We start from the raw sequence: 16,411 nt of genomic DNA, 5'->3' as shown, positions 1-16,411 counted from the left end.
TAAATGGAAAAAAAAAAAAAAAAAAAAACAAATGATCATGACATCTGCAAATAGAAAAAAAAAAATATCTTACGATACTTCTTTCTCAGGAAACCTTCCCTTACCTACTCCAACTCAAAATGATCTTTCCTCCTCCATATGGTGCAGTAGCACCACGTAGTATATAATACCTAGCATTCCAATGGAAAGAAAATTATGTGGCAAAGAATAATACATACTTACGGAGTACATACTATGTTCCAGGCACTGTTCTAAGTACTTTACATATATTAATTTTATCCTTATTTGGGAGTAGGTATCGTTACCATCAACATTTTACAGATGAGGAAACTGAGACTCAGTTTCCAAGACTACACTCCTAGCAAGCGGTGAAATTTGAATTTAGATCCCACTAGTTTGACTCCTGGGATCTGCACTAGAAATCACTGTGCTATACCAAAGCTCTTGCCAGAAACACATAAGCCCTTAGATGCTTCTTGCTGTTGTTCTGGTGAAAATACAGCTGTAGGCTTAATAAGAAATTAATTATCCTTTGCAACCTATCGCGGAAACCCACATCAAATCCTTAAGGCCTTGAGGAATTTGCTGATTCCTTTCCTATTAATAAAAGTTCCCAGTCACAGGGGTCTGCCTCATATGTAGTCACCTCGCTTTAACAGACTGGAGCTCTGGAGGTGGGAGGGAATTTTGCTCACCAGAATTCACTTCGCAACACCTGACTCAGCACACAGTGTCTCACACCAGGCAGCTTCCCAGATACTTGTTGAATGACCACAAGCATTAACAAAAAACACTTATGCAGCACTCTGCAGTGTGCCAAGCACTTTTCATATACTTTATACCATTCAGACTCACTTTAGGCTGGTACCACCAGCGTTTCTGTCATTTCCATTTCACGCATGACTAAAACTGAGGCTCAGAAATGCTCAGATGCTGATCTAAGACGGTGCAGCTAATTAGAGGAAGGCTGGAATTCAAACCTAAGTCCTGACATCAAGTCCCATGATACCACATCTTTTGTTACTAATTAAGTTGATCCCTTTTATTCTTTGTCCTTTGCATGTGTATGTGTGCATGCATAAGCGCGCGTGTGCGCGCGCACGCACACACACACACACACACACACCCCGATTTCTGTTTCTGGACCAGTGCAATGTGCGTCAGCTCAGAAAAAAAAGAAAAGAATCTAAACCAAGCTCTTATTTATGGACTATGAATGAGCAAGTAAATGAATACACACATGGGTAATTGATATATGCGGTCAACAAGTTTCCCCTGAGTGCTAACTCTGTGTCTGCCACCAGACACTGTAAACACCACAGTGACTTAGGCACAGTCCTAGCCTTCTAGGAGTATCAAATCTGTTAACAGAAGAGTCTCCATAGCAACTGACTCTGAGAAAGGAAGCTCACCTTGTCAGAGCCCCATTTGAACAGGAAATGGTGTGGAGAGGGGAAGAAAAAAGCCAGGCTCCACCAGACTCTTCCCATAAACAGAGGAGGCTGGGAGGATACTACATCAGGGCAAACTCCAGAAACACAGTGCTCTGAAAGAGTCAAAAATAACCTGCACAGCCCCACTGACCAGGACAGCAATGCCCACTCAGACTTCCAGAGGGTGAGCATCGTCCCAGGCTGCCCAGGACAGTCTCAGTCTGTGACTATTCCCCCCAGTGTCCCATCCAGTTAATCCCCTTTCACTCTTGAGAGTCCTGGTTTAGAAAGTAAATTATATGGTCGCCTTTGCCTTCCAGGAAATTCATGATTCTCCAGTAGCCCCTGGGCAGGAAAACGATTTGGCTTCCCAAGGTCATTGAGTTGCTTATGTCTGCTCCTCTTTAAGGGGCTTCTCCTCAGAGCCCCCACCCCACAGCCTGCACAAGTTCTAGGAAGACAGCCCCCAAGTCTGTGTTTGTGTTTCCTTCCAGAGTTAGCATTGAGGCCAAAACGACTCACCATGGGATCCACTATGCACGAGCTTCTGACTCAGGCATCCTGTTTTATATCCTGACCCTGACAGTTTCTGCCTCTAACGTCTTAGGCAAGCCATTCAAGTTTTCTCATCTGAACCTCAGTCTCCTCATCTGGAAAAAGAGAGTGATAATCCCCATCTCATGGGATTGCTGAGGATTTGGTGAAATAGTAAGTGAAAACACCTGACACAGTGCCCAGTTCTTAGAGGACTGCCTACCCCAGCAGACTTTCTAGAACATGTGAACTCTCAGATAGAGCATGGGAGCTGTGAATGTCTCAGGAACCCCCATATATCACTGTCAAGCCTCTGCACTACTGAGTTGGAACAGCTTTTTCATCTGTCAAGAATATGCAAAACATGGCACAACTCCTTCATAAAACTTGGGCCATACCTCCCGAAGCTGGGCATACGCATTCTGGATGCTCTAGCAATTCTCCCAGGAACATACCAAGAGAAATGCATTCATGCGTTCACCTAAAAGTGCACAAATGTTCACAGCAAGGCTACTCACAATACCCCCAGACTTGGAAACCACCCAAATGCCCATCAACAGAAAAATGGAAAAATGAAGTGTGTTACATGCACATAATGGACTACCATGCAACAATGAGAATGATGTACACAGTGACATAACCGTGAGCAAATCAAGCCAGACACAAATAAACACCCACTGTATGATTCCATTTATATGAAGTACAAGAAAAGGCAAAACTGATCTATGGTGATAGAAGTCAAGATTATGGAAGGGTAGTAACCAGAGAACAGCACAAGGGGGCTTCTTGGGCAGGGCTGGAGTGCTGGGAGGATGTTTAGTTTGTGGAAATCTCTTGCGCTACATACTCAAAAATTGTGTACTTTTTATGATTTATGTTGGGCTTCAATAAAAAGTTAAAATGTTTTAATGGAGAGTATATTTCTTTCTTTGGTAGAGAGTTGAGTGGACCAGGTAGGCAGTACACACTTAGCAAAAGGCAGTGTGATGTATTATTTAATAAAGGTTTGTTGAGCCCCACCTCTGCGCCAGACACTGTGCAGGATGCCAGGGAAAGGCCTAATGAGATGTGGTGACTGTTCTTCACTGTCTTCACCACCACTACCATCATCTTCATCATCACTAACATTTCTTAGGGCTTACTATGTGCCAGACATAATTTCAAGGACTTTTTTTCTTCTTCCTTTTTTTTTTTTTTTAAACCAAGTAAGGTATCAACTTTACCTCCAAAACAATCTACTTTGCAGATGGGGAGACTAAGGCACAGAGAAATAAAGGAACTGGTACAAGGTCACATAGCTAGCAAGAAGTGGAGCCAGAATTGAAGCCGAGGCCATCTGAATCCAGGGCCCGTGCTCTGAAACACAGCCTTATGCTGCCTCTAGCAGTTGAGAAACCTGGTCTGTTTATCAGCTGTCAGCCTCAGCTTCCATTTAGGCAGCCACGGGCATCAATAACACTACATCTGTTCAGGACAGTGGGGATGGTAACTTATTGACTTTGTGACTTGGAAGGGCCAAGCAGTTCCTAACTCTATCTTTGGCCAGCTGCTAGTGCAACGCTTCCTGGTGAGAAACAGTCTGATTAATACACTGACAGAGATTACAAAAGAAATAGAGAGTTATAATGGCTTGATCCTTCTGCAGCCCAAAGTCCACAGAAACTGAATTTGTTTCAAAATAACTTCAAAGCTGGCTCTGGCACCGTGAAAATATTGACGTATCTCCCCACTGACCTGGAATCACTTTCTCCCCTCCCTGCCCTGGTCAAGGGAACTTGAGGCTGGGGGGCAGGGGTGTCTGGGAGGAAACAAGGGAGTGTTGACACTGACCCCCGGGAATGTGGTCAGACATGAGCTGTGAGTCTGGATCCTGGAGTCTGGCAGATCAAGCATTCATCACACAGGCAAGCTTTGCTTTGGCATTTGGGATGGACAATGAGTGTACATAACCTGAAAGGCGAAATGTTCAAAGCATAGCACCAAAGACCGCCTGTGCTTGGGACAAAGGAGCAAGAAACAAACACCCACCAGGAGGAATCAGATTTGGCCGAGAATCATGCAGGCATGACATGAGTAAGCACAAAGACAGGATGGCAGTTCCCAGTGGGCCAGCGGGGTCCCTTGTGAGCACCCCCTTCATACTGCAGAAGCACAGGTGAGGTAGAGAGGTGTTCCCAAAGGTCAAGGTGTCTAGCCCTTTGTCTCCAGGCAGGTGGACAACAAGGCCATCTGACTGTGCTTCCACCCAGAAACATCCACACCCCTCAGATGAGCATGGGGTTGGGGGAACAAAAGCAAATTTGGCAATAAAAGTCAAGACATTCATTCGGTCTGCCCAGTGTTGACACAAGCCTATTTGTAGAGAAATCAGTTGAGGGTCACCTAAAAAGCACACAAAATAAAGCACAGGGGGAAAAATGTACTTTTTCCTATTCTGACATAGCTACCAACAACTACCTAGAAAATAATGGACTCTGCCAAAACAATTTCATGTGAAATTGCTAAAACTTGTAGCATTTTTCCAGGTACTGTGCCAGGGACTTAATATGCATCTCCCCATTTAACAGTCTCAACAACCCTGTGAGGAAGGAAATCTGTAACATTTCCAATTTACAGATAAGAAAACTGAAGCCCAGACAAGGTTCATAACTTACTGGGCAAGTTATTAAATGACAAATAGGGTTTCTTCTTGGAGGCAGACTCTGGCATAGTGTACAAGGGCAGCAGGCTTGTTAGGAAGGGCTCCTAGAGTCAAGGCCTCAGGACAGGAGGGCAGGTTGGGGGCAGCACTGGACAGAGGGAGAAATGGCACTGGGATGTATCTTCAGCTGAGGCTTCAGCCAACCCCACGGGGACCCCTGAAGCTGGGACACCCTTGATAATTGTCCCACATTGGGACAGAGGGGCCAGGCAGTCACAGCTCCCCCCGCCCATCATTGGTTTCAGGGTGACCCAGGAGAGAAGCATGGGCAGGACTGCCCGACACAGCAAGTCTCTTTAGCCAGGGCTATAAGGAGACCCATGGTCAGCACTCCCTGCAGCTGGGAACTCAGTCCTCAAGGGACTGGTCAGAGAGTACAGCCCAGTGTCCACTACACAGGGATGTGGACTCAGCCAGGCAATTTGAGTGCAAGGCCTACATGCCTGACCATTATACTACAACGCCTGATTTGCTCCATCAAAACAGTTCTCCAATCTCATTGATCAGCCTGCTATGTTTCCTGCATAGTCAGTAATTAAGGAGCTCCAAGGAGGCAAGCCTAACTCTGAAGAGTAGGGAGGGCAGCCATGAGGGCCTGATGCTTGATAGCCACCCCAGGCCCAGTAGACACAAGGAGGCCATGCACATCATGTAGTCACACTCCAGGGTGGTCAGCAGGCTGTGTACGTCCATCACACAGCCTGAGAGCCACAGCAAAGCTTGCCTGGGTGATGGACGATGCTTGATCTGGCAGCTCAGGGACCCAAACTAGTGATCATCCAGAATGAAACCATGTTTAACACCTGACTGATGACAAAATGAACACCTCAGCAAGAATAATGTGATCCCAAATATGTAAAGCTGTGTAAGTCTAGGCATAAAGAGGTCAGAAAAAATAAAAATGAGTTACATCCAGTGAAGGATGACCTTGACAAATAGTCAAGGGGAATAAAAATATGCTACAGAGTAATGTGTACAGTAAGATTCACTTTCAGTGAAAAATACTCAAGCAAGACTCCTCCATCCTATATATACACCAGTAGGCATTTGTAAGGACAAATGAAAAGTTACAGCAGGACAAATGACTAGGCTATTAACATTAATTACCAGGGTGGAGATGGGGGTGGATACATTTCTACTTGTCTTCATATATCTTTGAATGATATTAATTCACTTGCTTAAGCAAGAGAGAATTACCTTCATAATATGCAAAAATCAAATAAAGAATATATTTTTTAAAATGCCTTGCCTAGTGTCATGAGCATAGTGGAGCCTATAGATAAATAGTATTTCATTGCCTCTCCTCCTTCCTCTCTCAGGAGGCAGCTCCCAAACGTTTATTTGGGGATGATCAAAAGAAATATTTAATTCAAGGTGAAGAGTTTTCTGTGCCCTCCCCTTTACCATCAGAATAGAACTTCATTTTTACATTATTCTACACACAATATATGTCTGCCACCAAAATAAGTCCACCACTAAAATCTATAAAACCTACGTAAGACATTCTGTAGTCACACAGCAAAACTGTGCATTATTTGTTTGCTGTTATTTGTGGCCGTACTTCCATTACGGTGCTAATGAAAGAGCCGAATCCCAATTCTCTTGGCACATACCAAACCAACTTCCAGTTATCTTGGCACATATCCATGAAAAGCCCAGAGAAGCCAAAACCCTACTTTTCACCACATCTGCTGACCAGAAATCAAAGAGTGGGTTTTAAGTTTCTTCCATCTTTCCCTGTCCCTGGCTACCCTCTAAAAGTGTCCTAAGGGCAGGAGCCACCAAAGACTGGAGGAATGAGAAACAAAGCATCCACCATAGTCTATAACCTGGGCAGCTCTTGTCCCTCTGGTTATGGAGATTAGCTACTGCAAGCCCATCACACCTGGGCAAGTCCTACTCATTCCTCAAACTCAGACATGATTGCCTTGGAATTAAGAGCCTAATTGACACAATTTGGCTTCCAGGCATCAATTCTACAATGCAATTTGACTTTTATGAGCTGCAAACTTGTAGAAAGCATGACAGAGACTTGGTCCTTCCTCAGCAGTAATGCAACGTGTTAAATGTGATGACAGAATTGTGTGCCAGGTTCATAAGAGTATGGAGGAAAAGAGGGTTGGAATGAGTCTTGCAGAGGGAATTTGAGAAAAAGGGGAACACCTGTGCAGGTCTTGGAGGCTGAGTAGATCAGGAAGACCAGGATTGAGGCAAGGATTTCCAGGTAAAAAGAACTATGAAGAAGCATATAGAGGTGCACTGTTCTTGAGAATAGATTTGGTGTAATAAAACCGCAGTTAACCCTTGAGAACTGATGGGGATTGCTGATCAACACAGCAACTGATCACACAAAAGCACCTCACTCACACCTCCTGGGACCTGATCTGTATTGTCTTAAAAGGACACTTTTTATCTCAGAAATCTCACATTAGCATTTCTTCATCACAGAAGCTTACTGACTGCTTGTTTTTTCCTACCACATCCCTTGATCTACCTTGTGATACCAGATTTAGATCTTGACTTTAGTCTAGTTAGTTCTCTATGCGGCTGACTGCTAGTAACTACAGCAACCACCATAGTTATAGCTAATGCTACCCTCAGTCAGGGGCTGACAATCCTCACAATCATCCCATGAGGGAGGTGCCATTTTATTTTCATCCCCACTTTTCAGATGAGAAAACTGAGCATCAGAGAGGTGAAATAATTTGCAAGCTCTTTTAATAGATAAGTGTTCCAGGAATCATACATAGGCTTATCTGATTCTAGAGCTCATATTCTCAATGACCATTCGGTAATGACCTTCCCTAAGTTACTATACTTGCCCTGTTCATGTCTGGGATCCAGAGCAGGAACCAGTAAACCTTTTCTGTAAAATGCTAGATGGTAAATGTTTTCAGCTGTATAGGCCACGCAGTCTCTGTCACATCTACTCAACTGTCATTGCAGCATGAAAGCAGCCACAGGCAAAATACAAATGAATGAAGATGGCTGTCTTCCACTAAAACTGTATCTATAAAACAAGGTGACAGGCTGGATTTGACTGTTGAAATTGGCAACTTCTAACCTACAGTATTTTATTCATTCTTTTCATCTAGCCAGTGTTTACTGAGCACCTACCTTGTAGCTGGCACTGTCCTAGGCTCCAAGGATACAGGGAGAACAAAGTCCTCACCATCATAGGGCTTAAATCCTGCCAAAGTCTTGGCTGTTTCTTTTTCCCACGCCTGGTACCCTGGGTCCCAACTTTGGTGCTTTTCACTCGTCTCTTAGATCAGTGATTCTCAAATTAGACTTCAGATCACCTGGGAAGCTTGTAGAACTATGGATGCCTAGGTTCCATTCCCGGGGAGTCTAATTAAATTGGTCTGGGGTGGGCTCAAGTACTGACACTTTTACAAGCTCCTCCATGTGATTCTAATGTACAACCAGGGTTGAGACCCACTGCTTGGGGAAGAATTTATTTTCTGTTTATTCTGCTTACTTACTGTGTGAAATATGTTTTTAAGTCCTCAGAATTTGGGCTATGACATATGGTTAATGTCAATCTCATAGGATTGTCAATGAAGTTTAAATGAGACAATGTACCTTTCAAATGGTACAATGTTATATAAATTTAAAGTACTGCTGTCATTGTGACATTATTAGATTTTAATGTTAGGTACTGCCTCAATGATTTCTGTGCTCAATTTTGACCTTGACTCTCAGGACAGTGTTTGAGATTTTTTTAAACAAGCTCTATGGAGAGCTCACCAAATAGCCCAAATTCATGGGTGAGTGAGCTGGTGGCCTTTCCTTTATTCCAATAGAGGGTCACATGGGGCTGCCATTTGCTTGGCATGGGGAACACTGTTCTGTGCCCCACTTTTGAATAAAGGGTCTCCATCTCCAGGCTGAGCTATCTGACCTCTGAGCACAGTTGTTAATCCTTGAATAAGTAGCTTATTTACTTTGACTTGTGGACAAATGTCTGAACCCATGTACTTTCATGAACTTAGAACTGGAGAGGGAAATAGCATTAACATTTTACTGAGCAGTTTGCTAGCTTATTCCCATGTATCATTCCATTTCATCTTCAGAACAACCCTGGGAAATGAGAACAGTTATTGTTCTCATTTAACAGATAAAGAAGACTCAGAGAGGTTAGAAAGCTTGTGACCTGGTGGTTCCAGAACTCAATCTCTGCCTGCTTGATTCTAAAGCTCTTCCTTGGAACCACAAGATGTACCACAAATAATTCAGTTCCTCTTTGGCCCAGATTAAAAGAGACACCAAACTGCCTAAAGTTCATTTTTTCCAGGTTCTTTTGTTTTTTGTTTTGTTTTGTTTTGTTTTTTGGAAGGGGGAGCCCAGAAAGAAACCCATAACAGCTATTAACAGCCATAGTCTGATAAGCCTTGGCCAGTGCTAGCATAAGGCTGCACAGGTTCCAAGAACAGTCACTTATTTCCTCCCCCCACAGCATCTTGACTGTGCAATTTTAGAACCTCGTAATGAAGCAACAACAACAACAACAAAAAAAAAAAAACGAAAAATGTGGAGAGAGTTGGAGAAATAGATGCTGCCAGGAGTGAGGAATTCACTGACCCCCACTCTGGGCCATCGCAAGAGAAGTTGGCCACTGGTTGAGCCTCTTAAAAGCTACAAAGTCATCCCAGGCCATGGTTAAAGAGGGAGCTTGAACAAAACAAAAACAAATGTGATCTTCAGAGTCTTAAATGTCAACTTGAAGGATAACTTAGAAGGTTTGGGATGATCCAAGAGGAACTGCAGCTGCTCTCTAACATCGGATGCTCCTTTTTTCCTTTGGAGTAGTCACTCCCTTGGATAATGTATCAGTCAGGGTTCAGGGGGCAGCCTCCCACCCCGTACCCATTGGAGATGTTTACCATGGCTAAAGCTTTCTTTCTTTACAACCCATCAGGTTCTTCCATTACTCTGACCTGGGCACCCTTGACAAGAAGTGGCTGCCTAGCCGCTCTCTGACCTCACACTTATCCTTCAAGGCTCAACTGGTCCTTGACCCTCCTGCCCTGCCCCCACCTCCCTACCTTTCCCCTCCCCACCATACATAAACAATCTGTGCTTCTGTCCTTCTCCCTCCCTAGGGAGCACAAACACAAGAGTGATTTCTAGGCTAGACATCTAGGATACCTGGTTCCTCCTCTCCCACCCCTCAGGATAATGGACCAGGAATGCTCATGGAAAATCTTCACTGGTCATCTTTTCTAGAGGGAGGAAGTAAGGGTGACCAGAGCCCTAGAAACTCCACCGACTGGCCTTCAATCACGGAAAACATGTAGCTAGATTTGGGGACAGGTTCTTTCCAAGCAATACTGGCTCCTGATGGCTGAAAAATGGAAAAATAAAAATACAGCATTCCCTTTATCGCGGGTCTACAACATTCTGAGCTCTGTTCTTAGTCTTTGTGCATAAATGTTGTCTATGCACACTTATAACCTGGGGAGGTAAATACTATCCTTATTTTACAGATGAGGAAGCTGAAGCTCAGAAGCAATAAGTCATGTAGCCCAGGTTACTAATTTGTATATAGGTCACAGTTCTCTCTCCAGGCAGCTGATCAGAAATCTGCACTCCTTGCACTGTGTCAGGCTGCCTCTGAAGTCCAGGGCTGAATGACACAGAATCCTTGACACAGAGTCTCCAGCTGTTGAGATCTAGAGGGTCATCTGCTATCAAAGCCAAGGACATCCTCCAACTTGTTCTTTCTGCCAGCTGTGTTTGCCCTTTGGACCTTCAAGGATGCCTCAGAAAGCATCCCATCTAATTAATCTAATCTCAAAAATGACCAAAGAGCTGGCCAGAAGATTGAGCTGATAGAATAAGCCACAAGAAGGCTTCAATGTCAGTCTAGGCATCCATGGCCTGAGAATTCGTCCCAGCTCTGATGCTGGTGAAATGTCTCCTAGTGCAAGCCCAAAAGCGTCATGACTCCACTGATCCCTAGAGAAACCCCACATGTAGAAAGAGCTGAAAGGCCAGTTCTTGCTCCCTACCTCTCCCTAAGGAGTTGTATGCTGGGATAAGAGTATTTCTGAGAATCCTGCTCTGAGGGGTCCCTTCTGAACCCTGGGTATTTAGTTTTCTATTTTTAAATAATAGAAATGAACGAGAACATTTAAACTTGTTACTTCCATTGACCCCGCTAAAATCAAAGAAGCAAGCCTCATCCTTCATTATCTCTATGCCTTCCCTACTACCTGTACTTACTCCTTATCTCCATTCTTTACCCCTGGATCAAGGCTATTCAGTAATGAGGAGTTTAACCTGCTTTGTATCAAAAACTTTGGAGACAGAGATCTAGGAAAGACGACTGAGGAGACAACACATTCTCACAGCAAGCAATAGTATTTCAACTTCCCCCACACCCACCCAAAGCAAAATCATTCACAGGCCTTCCTATTGGCCCTGCTCGCACAACCTCCACCTTCTTGAGCCCTTGAATCTCTAAGTTCTAATGTCCAGGAGAATGTTCTCTCCTCTTTTTGTCCTGATGGGGGCACGAGTATTCCCTCAGCATCCAAGGCACTGAAGGAAAAGCTCTGAAAACTCAGCTGGGAGTTAGGAGCCAGAGTTTGCAACTACCAGGGAGCAAGACAATAATAGCACAGTTGTTTGCATAAAGGAAGAAATGGGGGTTAGACAGAGTTCCCAGCACATATGAAGAAATGGACCATTTTTCCTCCCATGCCTGAGGCTGTGGCCATCCCCACACAGTCATGTATGTGTAAACACAGGCAGGCATGTGCATCTCATGGGGACCAGTCACCCCTGTTTACATGCACCCTTGTTTACACTGCCCTCCTTCTTCATTCCACTTTAGTTGACAACATACTTCTGAGGTTAAATGAGTCTGTGCCTGACATTGCTGCCTGCTCCATCTTTTATGAAGCTTCCCTGGAGGTCAATTTCTATACTTTCTAAAATCCTTCCCGAATCTTAACTTCCTGTGTGTGGGGCTGTTTTTACATCCAGACTTCCTCCCTGTCCCTTCATTCTCTCATTCTTCTAGGACATAGGGAGAGTCCAGTAATCTTCCTCCCACCCAAACATCGTAGGTTGGCTCCACTGCAAAATACAAAACCGGAGACCTGGCTAGAGCAAAGCTGAAAATTCAGGCTGTCTGTAGTCACTGCTTTGTGGAACCCAGCTACTGACAGGCAGTGCCTGGCACTGTGCTACTCAGGGCTGACGACCCATACAGCCCCAACGTTCCTTTTCTCCCACTCTCAGCAGAGCACACTTTCTGCCCTAGGCCCTAGGGAATATCCATCCCCTGCGTCGGTGGCTTTGCAAAGAAACTCAAGAAACTGACATCAAACTCAGAAGAGGGAAAACACAAGACTTTGAACTTTTTGAAGATGGGAAGCTGCCTTCACTCCCATGTGAGCATCAAGGAAAACGTATGGAGACTCTTTTCTGGAGAGGTGTGATTTTCCTTCCCACCCTCCGAGAGACATTCCAAATCCACTCCAAAACTGTGGAGAAGTGGCCGAGGCAGAGAGAGAAGAGTTAAATGAAGCCCAGACCTCAGCAATCTGTGTTCAATTTTGATAAAAATCTCTTTCCCTCTCCCCCACCGCCCCCCTTCCTCCACCCCACAGCTCAGACACGTCTCGTTATGTTAGGAGCTTGCATCTTGTTTGGGGCACCACACACGGCACTCCCAGAGAACCTGGCACGGGCCTCCACCACCGTGGCCATGTGGCAGAAACATCCATCCAGATCCCAAGGTACGGTTGGACACAGGGCCACAGCGTCCTGAACGCCACCACCACCTCCCCCTCATCCTTCTCATCCTCTTCACAAAATTACCTGCCGCCAGACCACGTCCCTCCTTCTCTGGTTAAGCCAGAGTCCCAACACCTGGTAAGGTCAGGGCCTGAGGTTGGGTTGCGACCACAGGTGCTGAGAGCCCCGGAGTCCGGGGACCCCTTTCCTGGGATGCTCCTTCCCCCGCTCAGGTCCCACTGCCACTGAAAACAAGAAACTCACGGCTGCCCTGCCCGCTGGCCAGAGGCCAGGCCTGCAAGTGGGAGTTGGGGGCTTGTGAAGACTTCAGCCCAGCCAAGCGAAGGTTGAAGCCGAATCCGGAAAACCATCACCAAAAACTGGTCAGTTTGGGGGGGGTGGCTTCAGTGTTTGTCCACTTGTGACAACCACGAATCCAGTTTCAAAGCCGCAAAAGAAACATTTTTAAAAAGTTTTCCAAAGACATTTCCTGTGTCCCGATGTGCCGGTACAGAGACACACGCAATCACACCCATACACACACACACGCAAACACACACAGCGGCCCTGGGAGCCCACTCCGGGGTCGGCGGCTCCTGCAAACACTTTGGAGAAACAAAACCGCCAGCCTGCGGAGCCGCAGCCTCCCCAAGCCCCGCGGCGGGGCATGCTAAAGAAAGCAGAGGGGAGAGAAGTGTGGGAGCCCGGTGGAGAGGGCTTCCCGCGGCCCCGACCCCCCAACGGGGAGCGCCAGGGCCGGCCGCACTTACTCCGAGGACCCCAGGGCGCCCGCGCTCCCGCAGCCCGAGGTCCGGCGCCGCCCGCGCTCCGCTCGCTCCTGCGTGCTCCGCGCTATCCCGGAGAAGCCGCGGCTGCCGCCCCTCCAGGCCCGGCCTCGCGCCGGTCCGCCCGCCCCGCTCTGACGTCAGGCGTCTTGGAGCGGGATATTTATGGCAAGGATACTCTGAATTTTCCCTAGGTAGAGTTCTGATTGCAGTTTCTTGGGATTTGTAATTTTCACACTTTCAGACCTAACGGAGGCGGGGGGAAGGCGCCTCCGCAGAGCGAGGCGCACAATGAGGGTAGCTGTTCCCCACTTTGGCAGGGAGCCTCCTGGGGGGGGGGGGGCTCTGTTTTGGAAACATGGAAGGGTCAAGGAGGCAAAAGTGGCCACCTGGGCAGCGGGTTTCTCCCTCGCTCATCCTTTGGGCCACGGGAAAAGGCCTGGTCTGAGGCTGGCTCGGAGGTCGAGGTTCCGGTGCCAAGGAATCTCCTGTCCCTCCCCAAAGTGTCCCTGCATTGGACAGTGTGTCCCAGAGGGCTGCTGGGCAAGACCGGCGCGAAATCAGGCACAACAAAACAGCCAATTAGGAGCCCTGATCCACGCCCTAACAACTTTTCCATTTCTTTTTGGGGAGTGTATATGTGTGTATATATATATATATTTTTTTTTAAGTTTATTTTTATTAAATTATGTTCCACACTCCATGCCTCTGTATAGCTTTTCCAACTCAGCGCCAGTCAATTCATCTTATTTCATTGCTTATATGCATAGTTTAAGCAGTTTACAACAGTTCTTATTCATACTTTTAAACTTTGCTTTTAGTTTTTTTTAAAATGTGATTGTGGTCTGTCTCCTTGACTGAGCTAGAGATTGCTTTGGTCAGGAGTAATTGTCCTCTCTGGGATTGGCAATACCCTCACGGGCAGTATTTGATCTTCTCTGTTTCCTATTTCCCCTAGCTCCTTCTGCAAGCAAATGGTGCCCTCACTGGGTGAGGACCTGTATAGGGTTTTCTGGGTGTTCAGTGGTCGTTCTGGATCAGTGGTCATCTGTTTTTCCAACCTGGCCAAAGGGGCTTAGGGAAATGGCTTGGCTTAAGGACCATCCTTCCAGAGGAAAAAAAGAGAATGTAATGCGTTATCCTTCATGGTTCCCAAGGATTGGAGAATTAACTTAAAATGATACACGTGAAATGCAAAATACTTACATGGTTAGACAACACAAGTAATTAGGTATTCATCGCACCATGAATGGGAAGGGGCACGGATAACTGCAAATCATCATTAAAACACAACTATAGTGAACTTTTCATTAGTCCAAACCGGGTAGAGGTGGGGGTGTGTTTTAACCACAGTTACAGCGCAGCAGGGACTCAAGGACTTGGAATGTGTTTACCTCTTTGGCAGCAGCTAGTTAGAGCTGATTGCCAGAAGGAGCCAAGTCTTAAGGTTGAGCCTGTCCGTAGGGGCCAGCCACACTGTTTTGATCCAAGCCACTGAGGACCCTGTAGCAGAGAGCTGCTGTGTGGTCACTGTGGGGTTGCTCTCCCCAGCATAATACCCCACTTTTACCTCCTTCCATCTCCTCGCTCATATCAAGGCTCCACTGGCACGATGAGCTCTGTTCTTCAGTAGACCCTGCAAATTGGTTTCCGGAAGCCATTGACAAACTCCTTCTCTCTTGCCTTTCTCACTTTGCTCATGAGTGTAATCCCAGCACTTTAGGAGGCCGAGGTGGGTGGATCATCTGAGGTCAGGAGTTGGAGACCAGCCTGGCTAACATGGTGGAACCCCATTTCTATTAAAAATACAAAAGAAGAATATAAAGAAGCTAGAAATCTACAATATTCACCATCCCAGACTCCCTAGTAGCTTGCGATTGCTATGAGACCCAGTTCTGACCAGTGAGATTGGAATGCAGAAGACAGGATGGCTTACACAAACACTCTTTTTTTTTTTTTTTTTTTTTTTTTTTTTTTTTTGCATTTCGCCATGTTGCCCAGGCTGGTCTCAAACTTGTGACTTCAAGTGATGTACCCACCTTGGCCCCCTAAAGCACTGGGATTATAGGCAGGAGCCACCATGCCTGGCACAAAGCTATTTGTATTTTTTGTATATTGCCTTCCAATTTTTCTCCTCATGCGTATATTTTATGTGCATATTTTAATATAGATATACTCATTATTTACATGAAATTTCATTATTTTTGTTTTTAGACAGGATCTTGCTGTGTTACCCAGGCTGGAGTGTAGTGGCACAATCATCTCTCACTGCAACTTTGACCTCCTGGGTTCAAGCGATTCACCCAGCCTTCCAAGTAGCTGTGACTACAGGTGCATGCCACCACACCCTGCTAATTTTTTATTTTTTGTAGAGATAGGGTCTCATTATGTTACCTAGGCTGATCTCAAACTCCTGAGCTTAAGCAGTCCTCTCGCTTCAGCCTCCCAGAATGCTGGGATTACAAGCATGAGCCACTGTGCCTGGCCGAAATTTTATATTTTGTACATCTTCTCAGCATTTTCCGTGTTTCCATAAAATCCTCATAATTGTAACTATTCTCACTGTGTGACATTGCACTTTGATGCTATGATGTAATATGCTTTCCTTCCCCTATTGTGAAGTTATCGAAGCTCTTTTATGTCTGATAATGCTGCAGTGGGTATCTGCATGCATCCATAGCTCTCTCCTGTTTTTATTTCTGCCTCTTATATATTGCTTTTTTCTTTTTTTTTTTTTCCGGTTCTTATGCAACAGTTCTCTGATTTAAGCAGTATGTCACTCACATTAGAGGCCTACCTGTTTTTTTTTTTTTCAATTCTTAGAAGTTATTTATTTATTTTAAGAAAGAGAGAAAGGAAGAAAGATAAAGAATAAAAAAAAAAAAAGAAAAAATGAAGGAGAGGAAGAGGGAGAGGGAGAGAGAACTGGGGTGTTGCTTTATTGCCCGGGCTAGAATGCAGTCTAAAAATGGGTATGCCTGTAAGTGTGTTTAGTAATAGAGACATGGAAAAAAAAAAAGAGGGAAGAAAATAACTAACAAGCAGCCAACCAATATTTCATTTGAACCTGTAGATGGGTGTGATGTGGTACTGATAAAAGTGTATGTTTTGTGTATTTAAAGTGGAGAGTTCTATAAATGTTAATTAAGTCTACTTGTTCCCGATCTGAGTTCAAGTCCTGGATATCGATGTTAACTTTCTGTCTCATT

The 16,411-nt window shown here is 45.3% G+C and overlaps 1 protein-coding gene across 4 annotated transcripts in view; it reads right to left on the bottom strand.

The window, feature by feature from the left end:
• DAAM2 (dishevelled associated activator of morphogenesis 2) overlaps positions 1 to 14,960 on the bottom strand; it is a 117,462-nt gene extending 102,502 nt beyond the window's left edge. For 2 of the 4 annotated variants that reach the window (XM_032253631.1, XM_032253632.1), the window contains exon 1: positions 14,773 to 14,960. In XM_032253631.1, the coding sequence (XP_032109522.1) occupies positions 14,773 to 14,863 (91 nt within the window). In that variant the 5' untranslated portion in view covers positions 14,864 to 14,960. Of the gene's footprint in view, positions 1 to 12,501; positions 12,832 to 13,187; positions 13,319 to 14,772 lie in introns of those variants that run through there. The other 2 variants (XM_032253634.1, XM_032253638.1) reach the window with 2 other exon arrangements.
• Between the last annotated feature and the right edge of the window lie 1,451 nt (positions 14,961 to 16,411).

Source organism: Sapajus apella, unplaced genomic scaffold (genome assembly GCF_009761245.1).
Source record: "Sapajus apella isolate SASKATOON/1434 unplaced genomic scaffold, GSC_monkey_1.0 scaffold83, whole genome shotgun sequence".
Lineage (NCBI taxonomy): Eukaryota > Metazoa > Chordata > Mammalia > Primates > Cebidae > Sapajus > Sapajus apella.
The sequence above is the reverse complement of the archived record's forward strand: the minus strand, read 5'-3'. Positions and strand labels throughout refer to the sequence as shown.